The sequence below is a fragment of the Equus caballus genome, chromosome 16, assembly GCF_041296265.1.
Source record: "Equus caballus isolate H_3958 breed thoroughbred chromosome 16, TB-T2T, whole genome shotgun sequence".
Lineage (NCBI taxonomy): Eukaryota > Metazoa > Chordata > Mammalia > Perissodactyla > Equidae > Equus > Equus caballus.
Genome location: NC_091699.1, coordinates 71,023,865 through 71,040,479, shown reverse-complemented (window position 1 = coordinate 71,040,479; position 16,615 = coordinate 71,023,865). Strand labels below are relative to the sequence as shown.

At 36.3% G+C, this 16,615-nt stretch overlaps 1 protein-coding gene across 4 annotated transcripts in view; it reads left to right on the top strand.

The window, feature by feature from the left end:
- LOC100061057 (ubiquitin-conjugating enzyme E2 E2) overlaps window positions 1-16,615 on the top strand; it is a 343,291-nt gene that overhangs the window by 7,228 nt on the left and 319,448 nt on the right. For all 4 annotated transcript variants that reach the window (XM_023620859.2, XM_023620860.2, XM_023620861.2 and 1 more), the window contains one exon: window positions 12,963-13,013. In XM_023620859.2, coding sequence (XP_023476627.2) covers window positions 12,963-13,013 — 51 coding nt within the window. The remainder of the gene's footprint in view (window positions 1-12,962; window positions 13,014-16,615) is intronic.

The following is a 16,615-nucleotide window of genomic DNA, read 5'->3' as shown; positions in this document are numbered from 1 at the left end:
TATATCAAATAGGAAATGTAAATAAAAGCAGTCTGTAAATTTTAGGCATAGTGGAATGTCTGAATGTTGACTGATAGCTTTATATTTTATTGGATAGTGTGGATTGGGGGAGTTCCTTTTCCGAAGATCAAAAACCATCATGGTCAGTAGACTTTGTTTTCCTCTGGTCTAGTCAATCTACAGGATTGGGAAGAACCTTCTCAGGTCCACTGGTGGGATGTGACTTTCTAAGGAGAGATGTTGGAGTGATGGTGAGGGGTCAGCAGACCATTCCAAGGGACTAGGGTAGTCAATTTCCCCTTCTCAGAAGTGTGTTGCTGATCCCTGACCTCTGTTGAAGGAGTTGTGTGAAAGTCAGATAGGCTGGAACTTTAAACCTTTAAACTTCTATACTAGAACATGCCTGTGTGGGGAAAAGGGTTCAGTTTGTTTTTGCTATCCCACCACAAGTCCAGAGGGCCTCAGCTGGCCGACCTGGCCCCTCTGCTGTCTGCTACAACACAAAATGGCCTGTTGCTGGGAAGTGGGAGTGGAGATAGGATGGATAAGAAAGGTGGGAATGGAGAAAATACAAGCCTTGAGATGAAAGATAGGAGGCTGGGGGTGGGTGGGTAAGAGAGATTCAAGTGCAGATTGTGGCCCTGTGTAAATGAGGAAACTAATTCAGTCCTCAGCTTCTCATAGTGAGGGTTTTCACAGGGCCTTTTCAGCTTGTTAGAAAAGGGAGAGGAGGGGCTGGCCAGGTGTGTAGAAGTAGGGTTCAGAGAGAGCTTCTGCTGCATCTATGCTCTGCTTTCCTGTGACTGCCAATTAAGAAAGACTCCTGTCCACCTTCGTGAGGCCCTGCCTTTTCTCATGGCTGCGAGCATCACCATAAAATAACTCAAAATAATATTTCTTGGGTGATGTATCAAAGACCAGTTCTGCTTATGAAAGAGAGTGAACTGTATAATTTGTGAAAGTGAGGATTGTGTGAATTTTTTCAAGTGTGTGGGTCATCTTTTACTTCATTTTACTACAGTGTGTACAAAATATGGATTATGTATTCAAATCTAGTTCCCCCCCCCCCCCCCCCAAATAGGAGATAAAACTTAGTTTTGAGGTGGTCTGTGTGTGAAGAATCCAGGATGTGCCTGATTGGCATGTAATAGAAATTGGTATTGTTGTATTGGTAAGAATAAGAAGTATCTTTTGAGTTGCTTCCTGGCTGAAAGCAGCTCTTCATTGGCAAATTTGTTCTTGTGAATCTTGATTTTTAAATCGTGATTCATGACCTTTCCAGAAGGTCTCTGGGTGGTTTATGGGTGACAGTGTCTGAAGTGACTTAATCATTTACTGTTTATTTTAAATATAAAAATGCTGTTACACTGTTAGTTTTTTAAGTAAAAAAACAAAGTTTAATTCTTTCCCTTTCCCTTCTCCCAATTTAGTTGATAGTGAAGTTAGTTTTTTTCCCCCCATCTCTGCTTAAGTTCTAAGAACTGAGGAAAAAAATTGGGAATCATGAGGGCAAGGACCTACATCTTTTTAATTCACCATTATATCTGCAGTGCCTAACATAGTAGGGTCACAATATTTATTTACTGGTTCCCTTAGAACCTTGAGTTAATTGTAGGGATTGGATCTTCCGTGGACGTTAGGATCTCAGTATAATGTGTTCAGAGGATTCCGAGTTAGAGGTAGTTTCAAAATAAAATTCTAATTTATATTTTATTATTGATAATTGGCTTTTATTCAGATGAGAAGTCTTTTCCAAATAGTGTCATTTTGTGGGAGAGTTAATCGGTAGCAGTGCAAAGCTTGGACTCTAGAGACAGTATCTGAGTTTGATTCTAGGTTCTGGCATTTAGTAGCTCTTTGATCTTAGATACATAATTTAACATTTCTAAGCCTCAGTTTCCTCTTCTGTAAAATGGAGATAATAATGGTACCATCTTCACAAGGCTGTTGTGAGGACTAAATGTGATAAAGCCTTTATTTGGCACACAGTAAAGTCTTATACCTTTATAGACTTTGTGCTAAAGTCTACAATGATATTTTTCAAGTTCATTTGATAAGCTTTAGGAAAATGAGGTATATGTTAACCTCTGAGGACTTAATGCTATTGTTAAACTAGAAATACTATAATGCTATAATTATAGTATTGCTTTAATTATATACGTTTTATAGTAATTATATGCATTTTATAGTAACTCAAGAAAAGAACTTTGCACATAAGTGCTCAAGTGCATGAAATGTGTTGTGATGGTAGAATTAATAATTTGGTGTAGAACATGTTTTCATGAGAAAAGTCTCAGTTTTCAGGTATTACAGAAAAGTGATGTAGGATACAGAAAACCTTTAAGTGGTATTTTATTTAAACAATGGTTTAAATTGTCTTTTTTAGAGTTTAGAGGAAGATTATAGTTACATCTCTGATGCAGTGTTGCTCTTTGGCAAGAATTTGTTTCTTAAAAAATTGGCATGCTCTTATCACAGTCTGTTCTCTTGATAATATCTATATCACTTGTTATATTTGTAAGTATGTAGTTGGACTGTGTCTGCAGTGACAAATTTTGATATTATTAAGTTGACTAGTCAATTCACTAAAAGATCTATTTTGAACTCTTCATTGAATCAGCTGTACTGCTTCTTTCATGTGTTGACACATCTGTATATGTGATTCTTAAATCACATTTATTGCAAATTAACTTTATTGAGAGAAGACATTGTGATTTTTAAAAAACATTTTGGCATTAACATATTTTAATATAGAAATAACTAATACTTAAAAATAACATTCTTTAGGGAATAATATGTGTATATATATATATTTTTATCACAGTAACGTTGGTTTATAACATTATATAAATTTCTGGTGTACATCATTATATTTTGATTTCTGTGTAGATTATGTCATGTTCACCACCCAAAGACTAATTACAATCCATCACCATACACATGTGCCTAATCAATCACCCATTTCACCCTCTTCTCTCCCCCCTTCCCCTCTGGTAACCACCAGTCCAGTCTCTGTCTCTATGTGTGTGTTTGTTGTTGTTTTTATCTTCTATTTATGAGTGAGATCATATGGTATGATATTCTGCCTCTTATTTTGCTTACCATAATACCCTCAAGGTCCATCCATGTTGTCACAGTTGGTCAGATTTCATCCTTTTGTATGGCTGAGTAGTATTCCATTGTGTGTATATACCACATCTTCTTTTTCCATTCGTCCCTTGATGGGCATCTGGGTTGCTTCCAAGTCTCAGCTACTATAAATAAGGCTGCAACGAACATAGGGGTACGTACATCTTTATGCATTCATATTTTCATGTTCTTTGGATAAATACACAGCAGTGGAATAGCTGGCTCATATGGTAGTTCTTGTCTTAATTTTTTGAAGAATCTCCATGCTGTTTTCCATAGTGGTTGCAACAGTTGGCACTCCCATCAGCAGTGTTTGAGAGTTCCCTTTTCTCCATATCTTCTCCAGCACTTGTTATTTCCTGTCTTGTTAATTATAGCCATTCTGATGGGCGTGAGGTGATATCTCATTGTAGTTTTGATTTGCATTTCCCTGATAATTAGTAATGTTCAACATCTTTTCATGTGCCTCTTGGCCATCTGTATATCTTCTTTGGAGAAATGTCTCTTCACATCTTTTGACCATTTTTTAATTGTGTTGTTAGTTTTTTTGTTGTTGAGATGTATGAGTTCTTTATATATTTTGGATATTAACCCCTTATCAGATATATGGTTTGCAAATATCTTCCCCCAATTGTTAGGTTGTCTTTTCCTTTTGTTGATGATTTCCTTTGCTGTGCAGAAGCTTTTTAGTTTTATGTAGTCCATCTGTTTATTTTTTCTATTTCCCTTTCCCAATCAGACATGGTGCTTGAACATATGCTGCCTAAGACCTATGTCGAAGAGTGCACTGCCTATGTTTTCTTCTAGAAATTTCATGGGTTCAGGGCTTACATTCAAGTCTTTAATCCATTTTGAGTTAGTTTTTGTGTATGATATAAGATAATGGTCTACTTTCATTCTTTTGCTTGTGGCTGTCCAGTTTTCCCAATACCATTTATTGACGAGACTTTCCCTTCTCCATCGTATGTTTTTGGCTCCCTTGTTGAAAATTAGCTGTCCATAGATGTGTGGGTTTATTTCTGGGCTCTTGATTCTGTTCTGTTGATCTGTGTGTCTTTTTTTGTGCCAGTACCGTGCTGATTTGATTACGATGGCTTTGTGGTATATTATGAAATCAGGGAGTGTGATACCTCCAGCTTTGTTCGTTTTTTTCAGGATTCTTTTGGCTATTCTGGGTCTCTTGTTCCATATAAATTTTAGGATTCTTTGCTCTATTTTTGCAAAAAATGCCGTTGGAACTTTGATAGGGATTGCATTGAATCTGTAGATTGCCTTAGGGAAGTATGGACATTTTAACTATGTTAATTCTTCCAATCCAAGAACATGGAATGTCTTTCCATTTCTTTGTGTGTTATTCAGTTTCTTTCAAGAGTGTTTTATACTTTTCAGTGTACTAGTCTTTCACCTCTTTGGTTAAGTTTATTCCTAGATATTTTATTTTTTTTTGTTGCAATTGTAAATGGGATTGTATTCTTAATTTCTCATTCTGCTACTCATTGTTAGTGTATAGAAATGGAGCTGATTTTTGTATGTTGATTTCATATCCTTCAACTTTAGTGTATTCATTTTTTATTTCTAAAAGTTTTTTGGTGGATTCTTTAGGGTTTTCTGTATATAAGATCATGTCATCTGCAAATAGTGACACTTCCAGTTATTCCTTTCCAATTTGGATCCCTTTTATTTCTTTTTCTTTTCTGATTGCTCTGGCTAGGACTTGTAATACTGTATTAAATAAGAGTGGTGAAAGTGGGCATCCTTGTCTGGTTCCTGTCCCTAGAGGGCTAGCTTTCAGTTTTTCTCCATTGAGAATGATGTTTGCTGTGAGTTTGTCATGTATGACCTTTATTTTGTTGAGGTATTTTCCTTCTATACCCAGTTTATTCAGAGTTTTTATCGTGAGTGGATGCTGTATCTTGTCAAATGCTTTCTCTGCATCTATTGAGGTGATTGTGATTTTTTTCCTTCATTTTGTTAATATGGTGTATCACACTGATTGATTTGCGGATGTTGAACCATCCTTGCATTCCTGGAATAAAACCCGCTTGATCATGGTGTATGATCTTTTTTTTGGAAGAGTTTGAGAAGGATAGGTATTAAGACTTCTTTGAATGTTTGGTAGAATTCACTAGGCAAGCCTTCTGGTCCTGGACTTTTATTTTTTGGAAGGTTTTTGATTACTCTTTTGATCTCCTAACTGGCGATTGGCCTATTCAAATTCTCTATGTCTTCTTGATTCAGTTTTGGAAGGTTGTATGATTCTAAGAGTTTATCCATTTCTTTTAGATTATCCAATTTTTTGGCATCTAGCTTTTCATAGTATTCTCTTATAATCTTTTGTATTTCTGAGGTGTCTGTTGTAATTTCCCCTCTTTCATTTCTGATTTTATTTATTTGAGCCTTTTCTCTCTTTTTCTTGGTGAGTTTAGCTAAAAGTTTGTCAATTTTGTTTGTCTTTTCAAAGAATCAGCTCTTAGTTTTATTGATTTTTTGCTTTCCTATTTTTCTTAGTCTCTATTTCATTTATTTCTGCTTGGGTTTTTATTATTTCCTTCCTTTTACTGGTTTTGGGCTTTGTTTGTTCTTCTTTTTCCAGTTCCTGTGGGTGCACTGTTAGATTGTCTGTTTGAGATTTTTCTTGTTTGTTTAGGTAGGCCTGCAATGCTGTAAACTTCCCTCTTAGAACTGCTTTTGCTGTATCTCATAAATTTTGGCATGTCATATTTTCATTTTCATTTATCTCCAGGTATTTTTTGATTTCTCCTTTGATTTCTTCATTGACCTCATTGTTGTTCATTAGCATTTTCTTAAGCTCTACATATTTGTGGCTTTTCTGATTTTCTTCCTGTAGTTGATTGCTAGTTTCATACGTTTGTGGTCAGAAAAGATGCTTGGTATTATTTTAGTCTTCTTAGATTTATTGAGGCTTGTTTTGTGGCCTAATAAGTGATCTATCCTGGAAAATGTTTTTTATTGGTAATTTTCTTATTCTTACTTGCAGTCTTCTCTTTTCCACTTAAGTAAGTACCTTTAGCATTTCTTGTATGACTGTTTTCTTGGTGATAAACTTCTTTAGTTTTTGCTTGTCTAGGAAACTCTTTATCTCTCCTTCCATTCTGAATGATTACCTTGCCGAGTATTCTTGGCTGTAGGTGTTTTCCTTTCAGCATTTTAAGTATATTATGCCACTCCCTTCTAGCCCGTAAGGTTTCTGCTAAGAAGTCAGCTGATAGCCTTATGGGGTTTCCTTTGTATGTAACTTGTTGCCTTTCTCTTGCAGCTTTTAGGATTTTCTCTTTATATTTAATTCTTGACATTTTAATTATTATGTGTCTTGGTGTGAGACTCTTTGGGTTATCTTGTTTGGTGCTCTCTGTGCTTCCTGTACCTGGATGTCTGTTTCCTTACTTAGGTTAGGAAATTTTTCAGCTGTTATTTCTTCTTATAGCTTCTCTGCCCCTTTGTCTTGTTCTTCTCCTTCTGGGACTCCTATAGTATGGATGTTAGTGCACTTGATGTTGTCCCAGAGGTCCCTTTGACTGTTCTCACTCTTTTTTTTTGGTCTGTTCAGCTTGGATGATTTTCTCTAGTCTTTCATCCATCTTGCTAATCTGTTCTTCTATATCATCTACTCTACTATTGAGTCCCTCTAGTGAATTTTTCATTTCTAATATTGTATCCTTCATTTCTGATTGGTTGTTTTTTGTATTTTCCAATTCTTTGCTGAAGTTCTCACTGAGTTCATCCATTCTTCTCCAAAGATCAGTGAGCATCCTTATGACTCTTAGTTTGTACTCTTTGTCAGGTAGTTTGTTTGTCTCTGTTTTGTTTAATTCTTTTTCTGGGGTTTTGTCCTGTTCCCTTACTTGGATTGTATTCCTTTGTCTCCTCATTTTGCCTCTTTCTCTGTGCTTATATCTATGTATTAGGTAGGTCAGCCACAGCTCCTAGTCTTGGAGAGGTGGCCTTTGTAAGAGATACCTTATGAGGCCCAGAAGTATGCTTTCTTCTCCTCATCAGTTCCAAATGTTCCAGGAGTGTCCCCTGTGTGGGCTCATGCATCCTTCTGTTGTGGCAGGGTTGCTCTTGCTGCAGGTGCCTGGGGAGGCTAGGCTGTCCCCACAGCTGGCTGGTTTAATGCTCAGCTGCGTGTAGCTGCTATGGACCCTACAGTCATTTTATTGGGTGTGGGGAGCCCCAGTACAGTTGGCTGCAAGGTGTAATAGCACATTTTTGTTGCAGTTTTTGTGTTGAGGAGGCCCCCAGTGTGGCTGCTTGCTAGGCTCAGGGGCTTACAATTGCTGTAGGCCTCAGGTCTGCAAGGCTGTTGTCAGCTCTCTCAGAATCACAGTTGAGTGCAGCCAGCCCCAGGCATGGGAGCACCCACTTGTTTCAGGTTTTGGAAGGTGGGGCTGTTCCCCTACGTGGCTATTTGAGAAGAACAAGTCTGCTGTAGCTGACAAGCCCCACAGCTCACAGGGCCACACACCCTGTCATCACAGTCCTGTCCTGTGCAGGGGCCTGGCCCACTGAAGTGGACCCAGCAGAGGCCCCACACATTCCACCAGTGCAGGCCTGCTCCTCACACATGCCTTGCCCCACAGAGGTGGAGCCACTTGCCCTGCTGCAGAGTTTCCAGGCACCCTACTTATGGGGGCCCTCAAGTTGCCTGCAGGCTTGCTCTTGTGTGGGACCAGTCCCTAGGGTGGGCTGCCTGCCCTGGCTGAGCTGGATTAAATTGGTGCTCAATCATGTGGGGCAGACCCCTGGGCTAACAGGCCAGGGGAAGAACTCCAATGGCCTCTGCCAGAGTCTGTGTCAGCATACCTATACTAGGTCACAAAAATGGCTACTGCCAATGTTTCAGTCCCTGGGGAGGTCTCACCTCTCACCAAAATGCACGCAGAAGCTATCTGGTGAGTCTCTTTTCACCAAAGGACTGTGCACCTTTCTTTCTGGTGGTTTTAGGTTGTTTTCTGAAATAGCTGAATTTGTGTGTGGGCCCTTTAAGAGCAGGCTTTTTTCCCCCTATGTCTGATAGCTTTTCTGGGGGTATACCTGGTTGTAGCTAATAGCCAATAAAGCCAGATGTCATGACACTTGCCTCCATTGTGCTGAGTCCAAAAGCTGCTTGTTGTGGTAAAGTTTCCTTCCTCAGATCCCCCACCCTTCCAGGGAAGGCTTCATACATTAAGATTTCTCCTGGCTGTCCATGGAGCACCATGGCTAAAAGCTGTTATTTTTCTCCCCAGAAAGGAATTTCTGCCTCTTCCATTTTAGTCTGCACTGTCCCTTGTTGAGGGGATTCTTTTTATCCAGTTTTCAGTTCCCTCTTGGGTAATTGTTCCAAGAGTAGTAGTGAATTTGTTGTGTCCATGGGAGGAGGCAAGTTCAGAGTCTGCCTATGCTGCCATCTTGACACTGTGATTTTATTGGACGCACTTTAGTAGTGTTCTAGGAATGGCATTTGGTTTTTGACTCTAAATTTTCGTTGGATTTAAAGATTGAGTCCAGTGTATTCCATTGTGAACTTTTATTATATGGACTTATCTGAATGTGTTTTCTACTTGAGGATGCAGTAGTACTCTATAGATAATCTCTCGTAATTACTGCGTTTTCTTGATTCCAGAGGTACATTTAAAAACTTTTCAATGTTTCTGAAATCAGGATGCATCTTAAAATTGTTTTGCACAATCATTTAATTGAGGATGTCTTAAAAATCAGTAGTCTCTTAGAATCACAGATACATGGTATATATCACATTCAGAATTAAACTTGAGGCTTATTATTTGCCATGGTTCTGTGTTTTCTAGGTTAATTCAGAGACTACTTTGAGATTTAAAAAACTTTTGTGATTAGTTGCGTGATGTTTTCTTCTTGAGAATAAGTTCACTTTGGAAGATTTTGACCAGTTGATTCAATTGGTTAGAATAGGGATTCTCAGGTGACTGAGGAGTGCAGTCCATACGGGACTAAAGAACGTTATCTAGGTGGGATGAAGGGTTTTTTTTTTAATAACTGCTAAGAAAACACCTTTGTGAATCACTATGTCCATATATTAATACTCCTTGGCCCTGAGTGAGTTATTGAATTTTCTCTAACCTAAAATATATGTGTGTGTTTTGAACAGGTCAGTACGTACATACTGCTTCGGTTTTCTGAACCATTAATTCAATATGTTGATGTTAAAATGAGTGCGTCATATCTTCTCCATTTTGTATAATTTTGGTATCATATTCTTCAATCAAATCTGAATGGATCATTCTTTTCTTTCCCCTCTCTTCTTCTTAGCACATGACAGTCACATACAGTAGAACTCTTGCCATTCTTGCAACAGTTATTAGATAAAGTCTTACAAACTGAAATTTAGTTCTTATTTTGCTTCTGACTTGTCTTAGTAGTTATGTGCAGTTGCTGACTTTTGTATCATAATAACCAAAGCAGTGGCACTGCCAGATGGAAATTGGGAATTTAGGTGGTGGTTTAGTGATTTATGTCTAAAGAAATAATTTTGTCTAAAAGGTTCTGATAAAAGAAAGGTCTTTTTGTTTGTTTCACTTAGCAAGATAATTGACTGCCTTTCACCTTACCAGTGTACAGTAACTAGCCTTAGTTTCCTTACTCTTAAGTGGGGGCTGTTAAAACAGTAATTCTTGGAGAATTCACTTATTTAATTCACTTTTAATAGCCTAAGATCATCTTGTAAAAGGTACACTGTAAGTGTGAATTACTGATACTTTTTCATTTTTCTTCACCCTAAGGGACATTGCCTGAAATAGCTACTTTCCTTACCCCACATGTCAAGACTGAGAAACTTAATACATACCATGATCACAACTTTTGAGATAGAATTGAATTGCTGTCATTGAAAACAGCGGGACATCTTGCAACCGTTTAAATAGCAATTCTTAGTATAATCTTTTCTGTCAAGAGAAATACAACCACTCTTAGATAACAGTGGCTCAAAATATAATATATTGACTCATGGCTCAGAGTTGTCAAGTTTATCAGTAAATTGCTTTTGTATTGAATAATTAGATTTGGAATTATAGGCATCCAGAGGGGTTCCAGTTCTGTTATAGAATTCTATGACAGAAAATTATGATTTATCAAATTTTTTTAAACCGAAAGGGACAGTATAAGCATAAAGCAAGACGAATTATTTGAAAATCCCAAATAAGTTCTTTTATGTTAAAAACAGTTTTCTTTGACAGTCTAAGCATGCTCTTTGCAGTGCCTATTCTTTTGGTCCTCTTAGTTTAAAAGACAATGTATAAAAGTTATTCATGTTTCTGGTAACAATTAAACAGTACAGAGACATTTTTGATGGAAAACAATAGTTTTCTGTCCAAACACTCTCCCTATCCCAATTCCATTCCCTTGAAGCGAACTTTTTTAGCTCTCTGGTTTTAGTCCTTCCATCAGTTTTCTGCATAGCTCTAAATAATATACCTGTTTGTTGAATTGTTAACTTAAATAATATCTTTTGACTCCTTCCTGTGAAATTTGAGGATGTAGCTTGTTTACTGACTCTGCCTTCCTTCCTTTTCCCTCCTCCCAGTTAATGATAGTTAGATTTAAAAAAAAAAAGTGTTAGTTGTCTTTCTAAACTAAATGATATAGTTAAGCCACTATTTCTTATTCTTTCAAATTTCAACAGTATTTCTTGGTTCCCTACTTTGTAAAATGGGGATATTAATACCTTTGTTCTTCCTTCCATCTACTCATACCCCTCCTCTATGCACTTTTAGCTGGTTTCTATTGCTACACTTAATTTAACATCTTCAAGGTTAGTAACATTTACATTTTTTAGTGCAGCTGCAACTCATCTTCTGTGCTTTATCTGTAAGTAAAAGATCAATAAATTGTCTGTACATTTATTGTAACTAAATATTCAGTGATGGACCAAATAGGATATTAGGATTAGATTTCCTTCAAGTCCAATGTCATGTTATCTAGGCTACAAAATAGATCAAATCTCTCTTTTTTCCCTTTAACATCTCTTACTTGGTTTAAATCAGTTTACATTTTAGTTTCCTTCATATTTGATCTATGATTTTCTTATACAGATGTTTTTCTTCTGTGATTTCTGGTTGTCTCCTCCCCCCCCCCCAGATTGAATAATGTATCTTTATTATATCCTTATACAATCTGCAGCCCCCTCTTGGCCATCTCAACTTGTTTAATTTACACCCATCCGCTTTGTCTTTCAGAAATATGCTGCAATTTCTCATCCATTGGTGACCACCTCCCTTCTCCTTGCCGTTTCTTCCTTTCTGTATTTTGCCCCCACCACAGGTGGGGTCCTGAAGGAGTGGGAGGTGAATGTGTGTGTTCAGTTTGCTCTTAGACCTAGACTTACCCATTTAGTTTTAAAGTGCCTGTTTTATACTTTTGGGTGTGAAATCCGTAACGGGTGTTTTTCTATATCAGATCTTTGAGACTTCTCTCATTTAATTATGGGCCATATGTACTTGATATGCGTGTAAACATATCATAGAACCCGTATTAGAAGGAAATTATATGTTTTAAAGATAAAAGAGATCATGGAATTTGTCCTAGTTCACCTCTTTGTTTTATAGGACAGAAAACTGAGGCTGAGAGAGAGAGAACAGGTGTGAGCAGTCTTTTTACCCAAGAACTCTCCATTAATGACATAGCAGAATTAAAATGAAAGTTTTTTTGTCTTTGAATTTATTAGTCGAGCTGTACTTCATAATGTCTACCACCTTGAATCACGTGGCTTAGAGAAGTGAAAATCATGTTAGTAGCATTGCAGTTCCTTTAGGAAGTTGGTGCCAATCCTCTTGGAGGAGTCTCGTCTATTCTGGTAGTTCTGTTAATTGTCTTGAAAAAGATGTAGAATGAAAATGTTTGAGAGTAAATGTTTTGTTCAGATTCTTGTTTTTTAAGGTACTTCAGTTATTTATTGTCCATGTACTATCACAAGAATGACCAAACAGCAAGCATCCAGCTGCTAGTGAATCTCATATTTAAAAACCAGGCAAAGGCGAAGAAATGATTTTGAGGGTGTTTTTCTGTATTTGGTTTAACAAAGCCTGTTTTAATAATGCCCGAATGATAGTTAAGAGATTGCTAAGCATAGTCTTACAAAACAGTGTAGCATTGTTAACCTTTGTATATGTATGTAGGGAGTTAGGTGCAATTAAAACTGGAAGTTGAAAATAAAGCATGATGACAAAAGCAGGCTTCTTTAAAAGAGTTCTTTGCATGAAGCTCAGGCAGTGACAGATATTAAAATATTTATCCACATATTATTAGGCTAGTGCCACCAGAAGGAATAGTGTCAAACTTGAAAACCTCAACCTCCTGCAACCTACAGGTTTCAGAGAGGAATGCCATTTATAGTTTGATAGCAGTTTCAGGTGTTGGAATGACATCCTGATAATCCTTTCTTCACCAGTTGATTCGATCAATCAGGATGCTTGGATTCAACTTAATATGATCATCTTTGCATCCTCTATGGGAAAGTTCTAGTACAAACCAGAAGTTGGAATGATCTATAAATAATGTAGCAAAAGTTTCCAATTTAAACCAGAAGTTTTGGTTAGTGTTATCAGTGGTTTAATGAAATTTTAATTTAAGTCATAGGCTGCTTGCACTGATAGTGGCCAATCTTGTTACCCTTTGTAGGTGCATTGTCAAAATCATGGGAGAAATTACTACTTTGTTATTGTATATGATGATTTATGCAGTATTAGTATTTCAAATTAAAAACATACAAATGGGAAATATTAATGTAAAAGTATAACATTTTGATGACCTATTAACAGAGTGAAGGCATTTTAACATAACTTTTTGTCTTTATTTTAAAGAATTCAGAAGGAACTTGCAGAAATTACGTTGGACCCTCCTCCCAACTGTAGGTAAGTACTTATGGATTTTTATTTACTTGTATCTTTTGCAGAAGGTATAATTGAACTGTTTTGTCTGTTGTGCAACTGTTGTTGTTACAGTTTGATTAATTAGTAAAAACAACATTGGGGTTCCGAGTTAAATCACCGTGGAAGACAGTGGTGGTGGTTGTTTCTGTGCAGAATTGGTATATTTAGCAAGTAGTTTGTAGTGGTAGAGTGGAGTTGCCAAAAATAGAGTAATGCAATAACGATGAGATTATGAAATTATAGAGTAACAAATACAATTATCTTTTAATGGAAGAGGTGTTAGGGCCTTAAGTGATTTCTTTAATGTTAATAGTGTGTCTAAAATATTTGCTATTTGATAGTTATTCAGTTGTTATCTTATTGGAAATTGATTTTTAAAAATACTGGAACATTAAAGTGTTTCTTCATGGTTTACATTATTTCTTATAGTCATTGGTTGTGACTGAGAATGGGTAATTTGAGGCAATAATGTTAAATTTAAAACAGTCTCTCCTTTATGACCACATGTCCTCAATTTTCTGGTCAGACTTTACTTATAGGAAGTAAAAGTGCTTGCCTGGAAATGATTAATGATACACAGGTACATAGAGGAAGAAGAGAAGGGTAACCTCCTGCCTTAGACTGTATCTTGGGTCTGATGCAGTAGTTGGAAGATGGCTGTTTGGCTGTTTTAAAACTCTTCTTTCTGTTTCAATATGAGGTCGGTGTTGGAACCAGGCCCACATGGAGTTTGTATAGTTTAAATTGGTAGTCTTGTGGATTGGAGGTGAGAGGGCAGATTGCAGAAAAATGCTTCCAATATTAAATGCAGGTAGAATTTATTGTTTTGTATGATTTCTGATTTTACTGATCTTACTTTTATGTGAAAGCAAAGATAACTATAGATATTAATGAAAGTGAAAATTTTGCTCCTGGCTATATTGATAGTTGGCTAGTTGACAACTATTTTGTGTAATAAAGCCTAATGAGGCTTATTATGTTTGTAGTGAATCTAATACGGTCCTTACATGAGAATCATATACAGTATATAAACTTGCAATAATGTTCAAAGAATATTTCACTCAAAAAGAATAAATATTTCTTTGTTAGGTAAAACTGTTTAACAGTAGGACTTTTTGTCACACTTAAGATTGTGTTATGTCAGAGCTGTCTCAGATGGCACATCATTGTTTAGGCTTTGGTGGCCAGTTCGTGGAAGTGGATTGATTTGCAGAAAACTTCCAGTTTGGGTGAAACTTAAAATCTCTTATTTCATAGGATAGTATTTGTTTTAATGGTTTGAATCCTTTTTAAAAAAATTAACTGTTACACCACATTTATTATTTTTATAACCTTTTTACAAACAACCAAATTGGTAAATATGTGAACTTAGTTTATATACTCATTTGCTTAAATTTTGACGACAGACTATTGGAAGAATAAACAAATTACTTTGTTTAATGAGCTTGTTTAAGGCTCATTTTTGATTAATGTAATCCACATATATCATGTGATGGTTAGACTCATTGCAACTTTGCTATCAGATATATTATTTTCTAATACATAAGTTTAGTTTAGCTTTGACTTATTACAGGTAATAATTTAACTTTGATTAAACCAATATATTGTAAACATGCATGAAAACTTAGTCTGAGGAAAGGAATTACGTAATGTTTATTACTTAAACTAAAATAGTTAAAAACCATCGTTCTACTTAAAGTAAGAAAGAAAAGTTTATAGTGTCATCTGAAATTTGGAGATTTATTTTTTCATTGAGCCTCAGTTAATGATATCATTATTGGTTATGTAAGCTCTAAGTACAGCAAAATATATGTAATAGTTTTTCATTTTTAAATGTAGATGTCACAGTTTCAGGAAAGATACCTACTTTGTTGTGTTTTCCCCCTAGTTTTATTGAGATATAATTGAATATAACATTGTAGAAGGATATCTACTTTGGTTAATTTGCTTGTTTACGAGAATTTGCACAGAAATCTATTTAACGATATGAAGATTGGATAGCGAATAAGTTTGCTTTAGAAGTGAGGTTATGGTGCAGTGGCTTTGGCTCCTTTTATTGATCCCCAAATAGTTGATTGGGGTGGATCAGGCATAGGTAAAGATCGTATCCACCGTCATGTGGGTGGTGCTCCCATTGGGCAAGCAAAGGATCCTTTATGCTGTGGCTTACTGGGGAGTGGTGATTAGTTCTGTATTCCCTATGTGCTCATGTTGCTTAATATAGATGTTCACTGTGCTTGGTAAGAGGATTACTGTGGTCTCTGGATTGTTTGGTGTCAAATATTTGATTGTGGTTTATAGTAAAATCTGCCCATCTTTAGTTCAATGAGAATGTGGTTACTCGCTTCAGAAAGAGAAGTTAGAGCATAATTTTAGTTTGGCTTATTTTTGGCACATAGTTAACAGTGCTTTTGTGGTTGATTTTTAAAAGTTCTGTGCTGCCTTCATGTGTCCTAATGACTATAATGAATTAATTTATAGAAATAGAGTAAATTAAAGCTATGTGCCTAATAGAAGGAGTCAAAATCCCTTTCCCTTTGTACTCCCTTTGTGTATTACCTTTTCCAGGACACATGCTTCTCAAAAATCCTGCCTTTTGGTTGCTTGGGTAGTTAACTTGCTATCACAGATAAAAATTATGTTCAACAGAACATCTGTGGGCTTACCTGTCAAGGCAATCAGAGTGGACAAGGATTTTATCTCTTGGCTTTCTCAGTGGGGAGGTAGGTATGTTGCATTCCACTTAGAGTGTGGTTTATCCTTCTTTTCTGGAAACCTAGACTAGTACAGCCCCGTTCTCTGTATGTCAGGTTAAAGATGAGTCCTCTGAATTTTGGTGCATCTTCTATGTAATGTCTGGTTAAGCAACTCTTGGAATCATATTGAAGGAACTAGCATGTGCTTAAGTATTCTGCAAGTCTGTCATTTGAACATGTTAGGAATATAAAGTCTTCCTGAATTACATCATTCGGTACAGGTATGTTTGTTTGAGGCATTTCTAGAGGAAGCTACTCTACTGTAGTATGGTTTAATTTTCTTTTTCAGGTTTTGAATAAACTCAAATACTACTTTGAAAGAGCAGCCACAAAATACTTTGATAATAGGTTCAATTATTTCTTCTCATGGGAAACACATGCCTCTATATCTTTCACTTTTCTTTTCACTTTCTTTGTTGTTCTTGAGGTAAAAATGTAAAAAATTTTTTAAAAACTGAGTTAATTATCTTTTTTAATATTACAGCATAAGAGTTAATGTTTAAAAATAAAACTTTATGATACAGCTAAGAAAAAAGTTTCTTTTCATAAAATCGTAGGGTCTGAAGGGTCATAGGCATAGAAAATTATATATAGTTTGAGTAAAATTTGGTTATATACTTAGAGTATTTCCTGTAGATAGTAGAACATATTTTTGCTTTGCCTCAGCTCTTATGATGGATAGCATAGTTGACCTATGACATTTGCTGGGGCTCTATCCTGAGACCTCTGCAGATCCATAAATGTTTTCATACCAGCAGCTGGGCTCTTGGCTAGAATTGCTCTCTACCTCAGTGCCTTGCACATCAGCTTAGATGGATGGAGTGGATA